Source organism: Protomyctophum bolini (genome assembly GCF_963924005.1).
Source record: "Protomyctophum bolini genome assembly, chromosome: 7".
Taxonomy (NCBI): Eukaryota; Metazoa; Chordata; class Actinopteri; order Myctophiformes; family Myctophidae; genus Protomyctophum; species Protomyctophum bolini.
In genome coordinates this window covers 13365749-13383351 of record NC_137868.1, presented here as the reverse complement: position 1 = coordinate 13383351, position 17603 = coordinate 13365749, and the positions used below count along the sequence as shown (strand labels likewise).

General features: G+C 42.9%; 1 protein-coding gene across 3 annotated transcripts in view; it reads left to right on the top strand.

The window, feature by feature from the left end:
* The window catches only part of ago3a (argonaute RISC catalytic component 3a), a 51944-nt gene that overhangs the window by 3937 nt on the left and 30404 nt on the right, over positions 1 to 17603 (top strand). For all 3 annotated transcript variants that reach the window (XM_080768717.1, XM_080768716.1, XM_080768718.1), the window contains exons 2-3: positions 15666 to 15840; positions 17090 to 17210. In XM_080768717.1, the coding sequence (XP_080624843.1) occupies positions 15666 to 15840; positions 17090 to 17210 (296 nt within the window). The remainder of the gene's footprint in view (positions 1 to 15665; positions 15841 to 17089; positions 17211 to 17603) is intronic.

Here is a 17603-nt window from a genome sequence, read left to right as displayed (position 1 = left end):
GGACAGACACACACACACACACACACACGGACCGATGGACACCCAGACGGAGTGCAAAAGATACTCTCTCCCCAGGCCTGGTGAAGACAATTATTTTTAAATAGTAGAGCTTAAGTGCACCCTCTCTCTCTCTCTCTGTCTCTCTCTCATTAGCAGGCAACAGTGAAGCACTATCTCTCTGTTTTCTGGCACAACAGCGCCCCTACTGGTACTAATAGTCATACTGGTGCTCATTAACGTCACATAGGCGGACACATAGGTGAACGGACACATAGGTGAACACGGACATTTCTGTTCCTTAGAGTGGTTGCACCACTCAAAAATGCACAAAGTTCACAAAGCACACCGTCTGCACAATACGAACACTTTATTTAGGCAACGTTTCGGTCAAAGACCTTCTTCAGGCATGTTTGTGCACTATATACAATTTTTTTTCTGAATACATTGAGCCCTGCCTACGCACCCGTCTCAGAGCCTATCATGTGTGCATAAGACTTTGTTGCCTAACGTTTTATACGTGCAAAATTCACATGCATTGCATTATCAAGCAAATGTTTTGGAAATAAATGGGACTGTTAACCTCCTTTTACAACTATCTGAGATACACGCATGCACTGCACACACAGGTGGGTATTCCTGGGAGGAATAAAGGCCTCTGCCACTTAATAATACGGGGCCCCAAACCTGTCACACTCACACACTACACTGGTAGCCAGGTACAGTGTAGGATGTACGACGACAGAGTACAGCATCTTGCAATGGGTCTGGTCCACAAGATTCGATACACCAACAAGATACCCATGTACCTGTCTAAATACTTCCTTAATGTTAACGAAGTCCACACCCACAACACCAGAGGAAGTGCAACGAACCATGTACAACCCAGATTCGGCACAAACAAGGGAATAAATTATTTTCGCTCCTATGCCACCAAAATGTGGAAAGCCCTACCAACAGTCATTAAGACATGCAAATCCCTTGACTCCTTCAAAATCGCTCTCAAAGGCAACTACGGACGGCTGCAATTCGAAACTGGCCTCCGGAAAATCTGATCCCCCCCCTTTTCCCCTCACTGTATATGTTTCTTTTCCATTTTTACCTCCCTTATGATGAACAAGGTAGGCCCTCTTGTAAACAAGTGTAATGCTTAATTGGGTCGTCCACTCACAGTTAACAGTCTTTGTATTGAGTTTGTGCTTGAAATTTACTGTAATTCTGCAAACTGTTAATACATATTTAAATCAATCAATCAATCAATCAAATGTATGTGTCTGAACAAGATGAGTCGGCTTGCTATGAATTAAATATAGCAATGGTGGTGAGATAGGTTCAAGTGGCACTCCTTACATGAATACATTGTTTTGAATGTGCTTTCTGCTCTTTTGTCTCTCTGATGTCTTACTCCAGTTCTTATCCCCAAATCCCATTATCACACTCACTCAGCTTCTTCCCGCTCTTTTTTTCATTCACAAACAGATGCCCCCTCTTCACCCCTCGCTCTTGTTGCTTTGCTTTCTCCAAAGCCTTTCTTTCCCTGTCTGTGCCTCGGTGGGGAACTTTGACTTTTCTGCCGTTCTTCCAGTAGGGTGGCTCTGTGTGGTGAAGGCCTTGAGCTTAGAGTAGACAACTTGATTTGCAGTCTCCTCGTATAATTCTTGGCTCATTGAAGCAGCCCAGTGACAATAGACACCCCACCCCCCAAGTCCCCAGTCTCCCGTAAGGCTGATTCTGGCATATTGTGGCAGGTTTCTATGGAGAGTGAAGTTTGCCGTTGGTCTTTTGGGCTTGTTGTAGCAGACTGCTACAGTTGTCAATTGTTTTTTCTAAAGGGAAAGCGGGAACCTCTCTTAACCACCCCCCTACACACACACATGGACAGTTGCACACACTTACTTAATTTATTGTTGTTTTAAAATTTCCCGCCACTGAGTCTTTGTATAGCTCTACTGTCTAGTCTAGTGAGAGTAAAGATCATTAAACATTTAAATTTTTATTTCTATTCTATGTAAAGGTAGGGTAGGGCAATGAATACTATCAGAATATAGTGCTTTAAACAACAACAAAAAATTGTTTTGACAAAGAAATCTCACTTAAACCTACCTTTAATCCAATGCTGACCTGTTTTATTGTATTTTGTTATTTTTCTTGATTCACTTAAGTTCAAACCTATTGTGTTCCGTCAGGAACACAAAAATACAGCTTTTGTCCCCACAAAATGTCCACGACACAAACATTAAATGCCATTGACGATGACGGGAAGATTTACGTCATCTTGTCACGTCTGATATTTGCCATCGACAATGAAAGGAGAAAAAGGTCCATATGACGTAAATTGGCATCGGAAGCCAATGTTTGTGTTTACACAAACCCGGAAAGCTGGGCATAGCCCCTATACTGTACGTTTTTCCCTTTTTGACTTTCAAAGAAGTGTATATCTGTACGTCTTTAAATGTTTTGATGATTTGAAAATGGAGTACCCTGATGTAAACAAGTCTAGTGCTTTTTGGTTTTGTCCTTAAAGTAGCAGGTTTTGTATTGATTTGTGCTTTTGTTTGAAATGTACCCATTCTATATACTGTGAAATAGAAATTTCAATCGATCAATCATTTTGTTTTCGCCAGGCCGTCAGACTGGGAGGTGAAGACCCTGTATGTTTGTCTGCACATCTGTCTGTGAGTTTGAACAGCTCATCTTAGGCACTGCTGGACTAATCGGTGTGAAACTTTGCATGCACATGATTGCTACTATCTCGAGTTATTTCCATACCGTTTGCCTGTAATTGGCTAAAGATTGGCAGAACTGACACAGCCCTCAGTAGGTCACCCAGCCTGGCAAAAACACGTGGAATGCCCTTTTCTAGTCTATGCTCTCTTTTGAAACATTGTGCCCATACTAATTTTTTCAGCCAACCTTAGTTTCTAACACCAAGATGGGCTGTGTTTTCTCCAAAGGGCTACAAAGTGTGACCCTGTGGCCTCGAAAGGAATGTCCCTATTCATCTTCCTTAACAAGTCTTAATTAAAACGGTTCATTGTTTGCGTGCAAGACGGAGGCAGCACTGACTGTGGTCAGTGTGGCTTCAGCACATGCTGCTGGAGTGCATGAGCTGATGGCCTGCTGATGTGGGTGGGCTTCTTCGAAGCCAGGCAACGACCGAGGGGGAGGACCGTGGACGTGATACAGAAGCGCTTTGTGGGAGGGGGAGGAAGGCCGTGGAAGAGGAGGAGGAGGAAGGCCATGGACTGATGTGTCGGTGAATATGGAGGCCACACCAGGCTAATCTCTCCCTTCCCTTCCAGGGGTTTGTTTGTTAGGGGCACCGCGAGGGGCACCGTGAGGGAGGGGTGATTTAGAAGACAGGAAGTGAAGGAGAGCGAGCAGACATTTTTGTCGTGGTTGTTTTGTTTTCCACTGTAAAATGTTTTACGTGTGTGAATATTAACCTTCTGAAGAGTTAAATTAACACCAAATGTTTTACTGTGCAGACAATATTCAGTGTGTTCTTTTAATCATCAGGGAGAAATATTCAAAACAATTCTTTCCTTTTGTACCTTATTTCTCATTTCTCATACTATGTTCTTTTGTGACTACTAGAGCTCTATCAGTGAAGGACACGACACGATATATTTCCATCTCAGACTTTTTGCATATAGAACATGTGGGCTGATCTCCGTTGTGTACACACACACACACACACACACACACACACACACACACACACACACACATGAATGAACAGTGGAACACTAACGCACCATGTCTCCTAAAGGCAGTCTTTAAGTCTCCTTGGCCATTAATAAACATACACTTTTTATTCATCCTAACCTCACCCCCACCCCAATGTTCCAATTTCTTCCAAACATGCTGACCCTGCCTGCTAAGACAGAGAGCTCCATTTAACCTACACCAGCAGAATCCTCAAGCAGTTTAATAGAGCATGTGTGTATGTGTGAGTCTGACACACACACACACACACACACACACACACACACACACACTCTGTCTGGGTTGCTCAGCTTGACTTCTCTTCTGATTACAAATATTTGCAGTTTTCCCCTGGTTGTCATCATGATCACTGATGTTTCTCATCAACTCACTCCTCACCCGTCTGTATTCCCTCACCACTTATTTTCATTGCCCCTACTGCTCCTTTCTGTCTTTCTCTCTTCCTCACATACTCTCCTTCATCTCCCCTCTGTCTCTGTGCGTGTCTCTCTCTGTTCCTCAGAGGGATTTAGATCTGTTGTCGTGGCGGACTGGGCTCCCTCTCTGTCAGTCCCCCTCTCACTACCTGGCCGCCAGCTGCTGTTTGTCTGTGGCAGTGGCTCCCAAGAGCACCACAGGGGATGCCACTGTGAGACGGATGAGGGAAGCATGAGGGAAGAGATTGGCAGTGTGTGTGATGCCTATCAATCCCTTCTCACCAGTTAACTCTGTGTTTGTCTGACTGTTAAACTTTGTCTATGACTGTTTGGCAACATATGAGCATGTGAAACCACATCTGTGACGATGCATGTGTGTAAACGCCGTCACACAGTAACGTATGCACACACGCATCCGTGTGCGTTAGCGCGTGTGTACATATGAGTGTGTGTCTGGGCCGGGCCTGCTGTGACTGACGCCATTGTGCCACACCACTGAGCACTCGCCCTGTTCCCACAGCCTAGGCCTCTCTGGATTAGACACACAACAGCTGTATTGTGTGTGTGTGTGTGTGTGTGTGTGTGTGTGTGTGTGTGTGTGTGTGTGTGTGTGTGTGTGTGTGTGTGTGTGTGTGTGTGTGTGTCTTTATGGACGTGTGCACTTGTTGGCAGTGAAGAGAGAGTGAACGAGTTCAGCGTTTGTATATGGGGGTTTAGTGGGGACTGGATGTGGGCCTGGCTTCGTTTTCACTATCCAGATATCCTGGCTCACTGCCCACTGTGTACAGTGGGACTGAGTCAAACCCAAAGTCCCATTGCCAAGGCCATCTAACACAAGTTTGATTTATACAACATATACATATATTTGTTTTATTTTAATGACATTCATGGACAACTCTGACTAAGTGAGACCCAAGAACGCATACGTTGTTCTCGTTGCCTTTAAATTCCCAAACAAAACATGTAAATGGAGCTACTGCTAATGTTAAGTAAATTATAGGAAGCTATGACATAGTGGTATGACTCTAGTGGTGTCATTGAGCACAACATCCAGGGCTTAAGTGTTGAGGCAGCAGCATGTCTGTAAATGATGTCACCAACTCAGCATGGTCCAGAACTAATAATAAGAAGGACAACAATCCTCATCGAATCAGGAAAGCTTGTTCTATTTCCACAAGAGTCAAAATGGTACTATAGACGGATAACAGTTTAAGTCCACACTAATTATCCGTATAAATGATGGATAAGGGGTCAGGACAACTAGGCCTTTTCGTGGAGGGGTCAGAATAACATTTGGACTTAAACTGTTATTCTTCTATAGTACTCTGATTATCTTTTGTCAAAATGTTCAACAACCGAGATGCCAACTAACTGTTACAAGTAGCTCCGTTTGTAACAATGAGGAAGCCAAGACAAACGAACGTTTTCAATTATTGTATTTACTCTAACTTGGATAAAACAAACTCTGTATTAACCAAGGAAGTCAGTATAATCAGTGTTGTATGCATGTGTGTGGAACTGTGGATCAATGTTATATGGGTGTGCAAAGCATAGTATAACCAACTCATAGCAAAGAGGCTGGAGTGCTCCCAGTGAGCTGCATGGTAAGAGAGAGAGTGAGAGTCCCTGCAGCCAAATGGAGAACTATAGGTGGGCCAGATCTCCCTCCATTCTCTGAAACACAGACACCATGTTAGTAACCATGACAACCACATGAGCTACCCTGACACACTTAACATTATTTTATTTTTTAACCTTTTCAATATTTAAACATGGACTGTGTAGTTCCTAGATATGCTGTAGACTAGAGCACTGCTTTGCACGCACGCACACACATACTGTACACATACTGTAAACATAGTCATGCACAGTATAATAACTACCGGCATGTGTGATATGCTCCTTGATAAATGAAAATAAGTGCAGATATCAGATAATCTTAAAAATACTTTCTATGCCAGCTAACATTAGCATTTATGAAGGTAAGCTGTGCCGCCATCCGAGTTCACTTTAAGAGGATGAGTTTGCCAGCCCCCCCCCCCCACCCCACACACACACACACACACACACACACACACACACACACACACACACACACACTGCTATCATCAGTGCAAGCACACACTGTCGCTTTCCCCCATAATCTAAAAACAGCCTAGTCACATTATAGGCCACATTATGCTCATTGATCAGAATGATCAATTCAGTTTCCAGTGTGATTATGTTTAACATGATGAAGGCACGCTTGCTTAGTTGCTTCTCTCTTGTAGCTCAGCTGATCCTGAAGTTACCTTATATTAGGGTGGCAGTGCACTTAAGGACACACTTGGCTAAGTAACAGGAACCTAAAGCCTGATTTATTTGTGAGCGGTTATAGCGCACCAAACATAGCAGATCTATAAGATCACAATGTTTAGCTATTTTTTGTGTTTTCATTAGCCATGGACTAGTATAAAGGTTATTGCATATTATGCATACAATATGGGAAAGGTGAACAGGCTGCGTATAATCTTAACTCTCACACAATACACATTTTAATGTTGGCTTAATTTTAGCTGCATGTAAAAAGACACAATATGTAGGACTACGTTATATGAAGAACGGTGTTAATTTGGCAGCATATCGGATGAGGAGCAGAAAGCCCAGAGTTCTTCTATAATGACAGGAAGCTGGGGAATGCTAAGTGCTATGAGCCAAATGTTGTGGCAATGTAGCCGGTTTTGATTTTGGCCCACACACGGCTTGCTTGTTTTGATGCCTGTTTTGTAGCCCCCCATCCAAGACCCAGCCCACAACAGCCTGTTTGTGTAGGCCGCCCCCAGCCAAGACCCAGCCCGCAACAGCCCTGCCAATCGGGCTCAGCCCTATTGGCGGCACAACAGGTTGCGAGTTGGTCTGGCGAGTGGGAGCCCCGGGTTCAACCCCCGCTTCCGTGTAATATGCTACAATCGCAGGTTATTGGCATATTTCCTCCATTTGCTATGAGTGTAACAGGTATGTTGGTCTGTTCTACCACCCCTTTTAATTCCAGGTACCAATAATTATACATGATTATTTCCCCCAAATCTGATGAGACATTTGCACAGTGTATTGTGGAACACACTGGCATGAATTGCATGACGAGTATAGCCACAAAAGTCCAATAGAAAGCAAGCCCCTTCCCAGAACCTTACCTTAACCCCTTAACTGTAACCCACAAAATCAATGCCTAAAATGCCTTTCACTGACACTGCAGTATGATGAAGTAGTACACCATATTAAAAAAAAGAAACACAAGTTTAAATATGGAGAATTGGAGATGCAATGTTACTGACAGCAAAGATATTCTGCTGTTGCACATTTCTCTGTGCAGTGGCATGCAAATTGCATAATCTAATCCACATTTAGGGATGCGATTTACAATTTCCAGAAAAGGTGCCGTCATTTTGGACTTGTAAAGGAGCTAGTGATAGTGAGACTATTGATCCCTCTTATTCCGCTGACGTCTAACCAGCAACGCAGCCCTTTCCAGTTGCCATGACGCCGGCTGTGTAACTCCTCTCCCTTCCCTTTTTCTCTCTTAGATTTCGTTTCTGGCATGGCCTTGGAGTTTCTTTTGTATCCTTGCAGCATGGCGGGGATTGATGCCGCGCGGGCATGCGCCACTCAACCACTTTTGCGTCCGAGAGCACTTCAAAAAAACAAAACAGAGGCACTAAGCCGGTCGTAAATAACGTGTAAATAAAATGACTAAAGGTGTATAACTGAAAGAATATGAATGTTTGTGTTACACAATGTTTGTGTTTACACTTTAACGTAAAATTGTCATTTCATTGTCAATGGGAATTTATTTTAGATTGTGTACGACAAAGTTTGTGCCCATACACTAAAAGCTGTACATAGGAGGGCACTTGCCCTCCTATGTTTGTTTTTGTGTGTTTGTTTTTCACTCTTCATGGAGCCCCAGTGGTTGTTGTAGTGTAAATATTCTGTTTGTGCATTCTACTATTATGGTACTTACGGTTCTGTCACTATGGTACATCCCACTACCCAGCGGGCTTTGCACTATGCGCGGGCTTTAGCAGACAGTCTATTATATGAATCAATGGCAGTGGCCAGGTTGTTGTTTTACGCTATGTTCAACTGATATAAAGTTTCATATTACAAAGAAGAAGGTTGTCGTTTTTGACTTATCAATGGTAGCAGAGGATGGCTAACAACATTAACTACAGAGTCCCACCGGCGTTTGAAGAAAAGAAGTCTTATGAGAGCTGGAAAAATGAAGTTGAAATGTGGAAACGTGTCACTGAACTGGATCCGAAGAAACAGGCTTTAGCTGTTGCTCTTTCACTGACGGGACGAGCTAGAGATACAGCGTTGGAAATACCTGCGGACGATTTGAACAAGGATGATGGGATGAAGACACTTGTAGAGGCATTGGATAATGTATTCCTAAAAGAAGAAAAAGACCGGGCTTACGACGCATACACGGACTTTGACAAGACTCGGAGAGAACGTGACGTTTCCATGGCGGATTACATCGTCCATTTCGAGCAGAGGTACAACAAAATGCGAAAATTTGACATGACTCTTCCTGATACTGTTTTAGCATTTAAGTTGTTGGATACAGCCGATCTGGATGTTAAAGATAAGCAGCTTGCTCTTACAGCGTGTTCAACACTTACATTTGCAAGCATGAAGTCAGCTCTAAAAAGGATTTTTGGAGACAAGACTGTGTTATCCACGAGCAGCAGTGGAGGAATTCAAGTGCGACAAGACGAGCATGCTTTGTATGTTGATCAGAGGAAAGGCGGTAAATACGGGAGCAAATTCCATCCCCAAACCAACCATGCGAGGGCGTGGGTTTGACTGGCTCAAACCCACTGGACAGGTATGGAAAAAGAACAAAATGTGCTATTTGTCAGAGTACGTTCCACTGGGCTAAGGACTGCCCACACAAAGCTGAGCATGTGAAAATGACGGAAGAAAATTCAGAGGCAGATCAAATTGAAAAGTGCAACATTACTTTGTTTTCTAAAGAGTCAATATCTGATGCTGAAATATTCATGGTGGAGGCCTTGGGTTCAGCTGTAATTGACACTGCATGCACCAGAACAGTCTGTGGTGAAAAATGGTTGGACAGTTACATTCATACACTGAAGAAGAGTGAGAGGAATAAAATGGAAAGTACACAGAGTAGAAGAGCTTTCAAGTTTGGTGATGGTCAAGTTGTTCATTCTACAAAAAAGGTGAAAGTCCCAGCTAAGATAGGCCAAACTAAGTGCCATATAGAGACTGAGGTGGTCCCAGTGGACATTCCTTTACTACTAAGCAAAGCATCACTTAAGAGGGCAAAAGCTGTGCTTGACATTGAGAATGATAAAGCCACAATGTTTTATGAACCTGTGCCCCTTGAAATCACCTCCTCTGGACACTACTGTGTCAGCATAGTGGACAGAGATTGCACAGCCACTTGTGAGAATGAACCCCAAGCTAATGAGGTTCTGGCCATAACAGATGACATGAGTAAAGATGAAAAACACAAAGCCTTGGTGAAACTTCACAAGCAGTTTGGACATGCTTCAGTTGATAAACTTAAAAAATTACTGACTAGTGCTGGAAGTAATGATGATGAGAGCATTACTATTTTGAATGACATTGTAAGCAGCTGCGAAACATGTCTCAGGTACAACAAACCCAAGCCAAAGCCATCAGTTGGTCTACCAATGGCTTCAACCTACAATGAAACTGTGGCATTAGATCTGCATGAGCTAGAACCTAATGTGTGGTACCTTCACATGATTGATCATTTCACCAGGTTCAGTGCTGGTAGTATTGTGACCACAAAAAAATCCAGTGAAATTGTGAGGCACTTTATTCATTCCTGGGTGAGTGTTCATGGAGCCCCGGCAAAACTTTTTTTTGACAACGGAGGAGAATTCAACAATGAGGAAATGAGAGACATGGCAGAGAACTTTAACATTGAAACCAAAACCACTGCTGCCTACAGTCCATGGAGTAATGGATTGTGTGAAAGGCATAACCAGACCCTTACAGAGATAATGTTAAAGGTGAAGAAAAGCAGTGGATGTGATTGGAAAACAGCCCTAGATTGGGCTCTCATGGCAAAGAATACAATGCACAATGTACATGGATTTAGTCCATATCAGCTAGTATTTGGGCAAAATCCAAATCTACCTTCTGTGCTAGTTGATAAACCGCCTGCCCTGGAGGGCACTACAATAAGTAAATGGGTAGGACAGCACATTTCAGCATTGCATGAAGCAAGGACAGCGTTTACTGAGGCAGAGTGCTCTGAGAGAATCAGGAGAGCTCTACGCACACGGCTTCGCCCCACAGATGAACACTACGAAACTGGAGACAAAGTGTACTACAAAAGAATGGACTGCAATGAATGGAAAGGCCCTGGAGTGGTAATTGGATGGGACGGCGTGGTCATATTTGTTAGACATGGGGGCACCTATGTCCGGGTGCATCACTGTAGACTACGCAAGGCCAAAGATCACTACACTGACAAGTCAGGTGACAGCCAAGAAAGTCAGACAGAATATAATGCAGCAGAATGTGACATGAACAATGTTGTAAATGTACCTGATACTGAATCTAGTGATGTACCTGACACAGAGAATGCTGCAGGGGACTCTAATAATGACACAGACAACATTGAGCAGACCAATGATCCATCCAACCGACAACCTACTATCAGAAGAACAGACTGCAGTGAGAATCTAAAGGCAGGTCAATTCATTAAGTATGTGAAAAGAGACACTGGAATTTCACACACAGCAAAAGTGCTCAGCCGAGCAGGAAAAGCAACAGGAAAAAACAAGAACTGGTACAATCTGGAGTACACTGAGCCAGTTAGCCTCACTGGCACAACCAGGTCAGCTGACCTTTCACAGGTTGACACACTGCAGATTGAACTATTGGACAGGGTGGAACAGCCACCTGACAGACACCACGATGATGTACTGGTTACAAAGGATGTGTCATTTGAATCAGCTAAACTTACTGAAATCAGTAACTGGGAAAAACATGGAGTGTTCAATGAAGTAAAAAATATGGGACAAAAGTGTATTTCCACAAGATGGGTGTGCACACTCAAAGACACAGCAGACGGCATAGTTCCAAAAGCAAGACTAGTGGCGAGAGGTTTTGAAGAGCTAAACACAAAGGACCTCCCAAAGGACTCTCCAACATGTGCCTCAGAGTCTCTTAGACTACTCATGTCAGTGATATGTCAAAACCAATGGACACCCCACTCTATGGACATTAAGTCAGCATTCCTTCAAGGAAATGAGCTATCCCGAGACATTTACTGTATCTCCGTCCACCACCTGAAGCAAAGAGTGAAGGAACTCTGTGGAAGCTGAATAAATGTGTTTATGGACTAAATGATGCATCACTGTACTGGTACAATAGAGTTAAAGAAACAATGTTGCAAACTGGAGGAAAGATGTCACAAGTTGACCCTGCCATTTTTTATTGGTTGGATAATGATTGTAATGTGTCTGGAGTGCTTGCTTGTCATGTTGATGATTTTATCTGGGGTGGTTCACACAGTTTCGCAACAACAGTGATCCCTCACCTGCAAACTGCCTTCCAAGTGGGCAGAGAAGAACATGACAGTTTTCGCTATGTAGGCATGGAGTATGTCACTGAAAGTGGAGTAACTTATATGCATCAAGACCATTATATACAGAATCTTCAGCCAATTCACATGGACACCTCCAGAGCGATGAGCCGTGATGCTCCCCTGACTGAGAGTGAAATCGATGACCTTAGATACCTTAGATCAAAGATAGGTCAACTTCTGTGGGTTGCCAGACAAAGTCGACCTGATATTATGTTTGATACTTGTGTCCTTGCTGCTAACATAAAACATGCTACTGTACAGAGTTTACATGACACAAACAAGGTGGTGAGAAAGCTAAAATCAGAAAAAGTGACACTGAAATTTCAGAACCTAGGAAAAGACAACTCTCTAAAGCTAGTAGTGTTCTGTGATGCCTCACTGGGAAACCTTCCAGATGGTGGCACTCAAGGGGGACATCTCATTGTGCTGATGGGTGAGGAAGGAAGATTCTCACCTGTTTATTGGCAGTCAAAGAAGATCAGGAGAGTCGTCCGAAGCACACTTGCTGGTGAAACACTCGCTCTCGCAGATGCTGTTGACAGTGCCATTTCTCTTTCTGACCTTCATGCAGAACTAACCACTGGACATCTTACCCAGCATGTCTTACCAATAGTGTGTGTCACTGATAACCACTCTCTTGCTGATGCCATCAAGTCTACTAAGTCAGTGACAGAGAAAAGGCTCCGCATTGAAATAAGTGGTATCAAGGAACTTCTTCAGAGCAAAAGAATCCAACGGATACTGTGGGCACCTACAGGAGAGCAGCTAGCTGATTGCTTGACAAAACGAGGTGCATCCGCACTTCAGCTCCTAAAGGCACTCAGTGTTGGAGTATGGAAACTGGAATAGAGACTCTTTTTCTTTTAACAGTAATTTTTGTTTTTGGTCATTATGTTCTTTCATGCCTATGGACATTAATAATAGACTTTGTTTCTTTGTTATAAAAAAAAAGGGAAAAAGAAAAGAAAAGTGGGAGATTGTAAATATTCTGTTTGTGCATTCTACTATTATGGTACTTACGGTTCTGTCACTATGGTACATCCCACTACCCAGCGGGCTTTGCACTATGCGCGGGCTTTAGCAGACAGTCTATTATATGAATCAATGGCAGTGGCCAGGTTGTTGTTTTACGCTATGTTCAACTGATATAAAGTTTCATATTACAAAGAAGAAGGTTGTCGTTTTTGACTTATCAGTAGTGCTTTGTCCATTGAGTCCAAAAGTACTGTTGGATCATGCTCGTGTGTTTGTGTGTGTCAGTGTGTCTTCGCTTACATTGCCTGTGTGACTCATTGCTGAGTGGATGCCAGTTCAGTGCGAGGCCTGCCTGCTGTCTGAGAGGCAGATGAAGGCATGAAAACCCCAGGCCTTCCCCCTCTCTTAACTCCACCACTCCCTGCTGGCTGCTACATGGTCCTACTCCACCCTGACTCACTCAACCAGCACCACCACAACACAGGGGAACCTTCTCTTGAGTGTGTTAGTGTTATGACGTGTTTGGAGCTTGAAGATCTGCTATTTTCGCAGAATAGGGACGCCAAGGTTCATGTGATTTAAACATATTTGACAGACAGACAACATTTGGAAGGTTCACAGCCAGGATTTGAATGTGTTAGGCTTACAGCCTTACATGTAAATAAACCTACCTATGTCTACAACTAAGAATCAACCTAATATTAGGTCATAATTTGTCAGTGTGTCACTCTGTCACTTAAGCCTTATTTTTAATACTTTTATATTATACTTTTCTACTATATATTGTATATATGTTTTTATTACAATGCAGCGCTGCATTATTGATAGTGAGGCGTTTGGTCTAAAAAAATATTTGGGATATTATTTATATATTATTATATATTTCAACCAACCTTACATTTGGGCTAAACTGCATCTCACACGCTTCGGTTTGAGATCCCCACTGGACTCTCTCTCTCTCTCGCTCTCTCACTCTCTCGCTCTTTCGCTCTCTCTCTCTGTCTCTCTCTCTGTCTCTCTCTCTGTGTCTCTCTCTCTCTCTCTCTCTCTCTCTCTCTCTCTCTCTCTTATATATATATATATAGGAATTCCACATGCCTCTGTCTCGCTCTCCCTCTGCTGTCCTTCTATTCCAGCAGGTTTCTTTCAAACATCAGACCACCCCTCACCCCATTGCACCCCCTTTGCGCCGTAGGCCCACCAGAAAGCGAATGCCGGGAGCAGGGCGAAAAAGCGTGACCATAAATAAACACAATTCACTCATGCCACACAGGCTCATAGCATTCTGCGTGACCTGAAAGAAGGGATCTCTGTTATGTACTGTTATGGTGTTTTTCTTTTTTCCCCCTCTCCACCGGGGCCCTAAACCTCACCATCACCCACGCATGTGAGCCTGTGAGTCAATACCGGTGATGAATCACTCTCAACACTGACTCTCATTTATCAATGACACATTTGGGCAGTTTCTTCTTTTGGTGGAGAACGGAGAGCACTGAGCCAAGGGGAAACTTGTGTCTGTGTGTGGGGGTAGCGGTACGGAGTATTCAAAACCAAAAGAAGAAAGTGTCACTGAGTGCAATAAACAAATCGACACAAGCCGAGGCGACTGAAATGCCTGGTATCTGAGTGAGGCATAAGAACAGCGACTCATGGCATCTCCAAACAGTGCGTTCACACGCATGCACACACAGTCACCCAACGGAAGCGTTTTTGTTTCTTTAAGTATGATGCAAATATACGGAAAGTCTCAGCATACCAAAAATAGCACAGAGATGAGTCCGTGTCTCTGAATCAAACGTGTGTCTGTCTGTCTGTGTGTGTCGTGTGCGCACACAGTGTTTACACTCTTCACACATGGTCACTTTGCAGTTTTCCAAAGCTGGTTTCTTGTTTTTACGTATGTCTTATCATAGGCTGATAATTAGAATAATGCAGCAAAACCTGAAGTCCATAATTTAAGAATATCCATATCCATGAATATTTGTACATACAGTATCCATCAAATAGATAAAACACTAAAAGCTTGAGAGCTTATTTATATTGTGGTCCTTTGAGTGCAAATGTGTGTGAACTGAGTGCACATCAAACAATAGCTTGAGTGCAATGTTGTGCAAACTGAGTGCATATCAAACAATAATGGTTGTTTTGATCAACTCATTTGATCACTCAAATAGCCCTATTTCTCAGCTCAGTTGGTTCCCGTTGAAGTAACATGAAGGGATCCATTCATTTTTCAGTCTTTACTGTTATCCTTCCTTTACCAGATCGCAACCTGTGGTTGGCATTGCACTTCACTCACAATACAAACGGATACAAAAAACATTGTGCGTGATGTTTGCATTCTGCCAAGTATACCGAAATGGAAATGTTTTTCCATATTTAATAAAAGCAGTAGTAACGCAAACGGGAAGCGGTACAAACAGAAAAGAGCCTATTACAAGTACTATTTCTGCCCTGCATGTCCAAATAGAGACACCAGGTTAAAAGTTGTTAAATGTGACTTTATCCAAAGCGCTTTACATTGTGCATTACATTCACACACCGATGGAGGAAACCATACAATGCAAGGCAGGCACAAACCTGCTCCTATAAGGAGAATGTTTGGTTAGGTGTTCAGTGTCTTGCTCAAGTACACTTCGACAGTAACACAGCCGAACCCGGGCCGGGATCGAACCGGGAACCTTCCAATTCCAAAGCGACCATTCTACCTCCTGAGCCACTGATGCTTTCTGTTTTGTGCAGTACAGCTCACTCGAAGACTATGAAAAACGAATCTTTAAGTGAACCATGGTTAACAGGATTTCATGCTTAAGTGGCAAAGATAAGATTAGATCTGCAATAACAGTCTTCTCTTCTGTCTTGCTATTATCGCCCCATTATTTTTTCTTATACCTCTCATTCTCTCCTCCCAGGACCCGCCGTTGCGGCCCAGTCCCTGTTCACCGTACCTCGTCGGCCTGGCTATGGCACCATGGGGAAGCCCATCAAGCTGCTGGCCAACTGCTTCCAGGTGGAGATCCCCAAGATGGATGTCTACCTCTATGAGGTGGACATCAAACCGGAGAAGTGCCCACGACGAGTCAACAGGTAAAGTGTGCCCACTTTACACATGGAATAGTGTTTGAGTGTGTCCACTTTACACATGGAATAGTGTTTGAGTGTGTCCACTTTACACATGGAATAGTGTTTGAGTGTGTCCACTTTACACATGGAATAGTGTTTGAGTGTGTCCACTTTACACATGGAATAGTGTTTGAGTGTGTCCACTTTACACATGGAATAGTGTTTCAGTGTGCCCACTTTACACATGGAATAGTGTTTGAGTGTGTCCACTTTACACATGGAATAGTGTTTGAGTGTGTCCACTTTACACATGGAATAGTGTTTCAGTGTGCCCACTTTACACATGGAATAGTGTTTCAGTGTGCCCACTTTACACATGGAATAGTGTTTCAGTCTGTCCACTTTACACATGGAATAGTGTTTGTGTTTCAGTGTGTCCAGTCTGTCCACTTTACACATGGAATAGTGTTTCAGTACTATTTTCACTTTACACATGGTGGTGTGTTACATTGGGCCCGATTCACTAAGTTGTTTACACCCATTATTTTGCATGTAAAGGTAATTTGTAATGTAATTTTTCTAAACTTCCCAAATTAGTAGTTTAGAATAAGGCATTCATTGATTCATACAGCAAGCTTTGGTCCCATGTAAGTCTGAATCCGAGCAGACTTGAGAAAGAGTTGCCCTCTGCAAAATTCCAAAAAAGACTGAATCAGACTGCTAACGTGGGAAGTTTGGAAAATTATTTTACACCCAAAATATGGGTGTAAACCGCTTAGTGAATCGGGCCCAATATGTGTCCACTTGTTACTGTGTATTCTTGACTCCGTTGTTGCTTGTTTGCAGTGGAAATATTTTATAAACCCAACCCCAAAAGATGGCCAATTTGATCACCTTTGTTTCTGTGTTATAGCACAAAGACTTCTAAGCTAATGGCATCTCTATAGTATCTTCATCTTGGCAGGTATATTTTGTATTTTTGTATTGTGAGATATCACCACTATCTTAAAAAAAATAGTTATTATCTTAACTTCTTAGGAGTATCAGCCTTTTTTCCGGTTAATGACCATGCTGAAGATATTTTGTAGGGTGGAGGACAATTGCTTTGCCTATAAGAAACCAAATAAACCTTTACAAAAATAGAATACTTGGTCCAGGTGGCTGGCATAGCCGTCCGCCGTGCACAACGGGTGCACTTTGTAAAAATGATCCGTATGATGAATTGAACTCATGGCTTATACATGACATTGAACTGGACTGTTGTACTGTACAGGGAGGTCGTGGACTCTATGGTGCAGCACTTCAAGGTGACCATCTTCGGGGATCGCAGGCCAGTCTACGATGGGAAGAGGAGCCTGTACACAGCCAACCCACTGCCAGTGGCTCCCGCTGGGGTGAGAAGGCAACACACTTGCATGCATAGTACACACACATTACGTTACGTACAGTACATCGAGACTCCTGCACCCTCCTCGGCATACAATTTACAATTTAGGCATTTAGCAGACTTAATCCAGAGCGACTTACATTAAGCAAGAACAAAAAAGCATGGGAATACATCACATATATAAAAAGCATTTATCATGAAACATGCGTAAGCTAAGAACGTAACAGTGGAATATCTATATAATGAAACTATACATATAAACTATACATGTATACTATGCTATACTGCTGTACTATGACGTGCTATGACTACATACAATGCTATAACAAGCTATAAGTCTGTATCAAATGCTATCGAAGTCTACAAAAGTGCTATCTAAGGGGGTAGGCCCGGTAGGGTA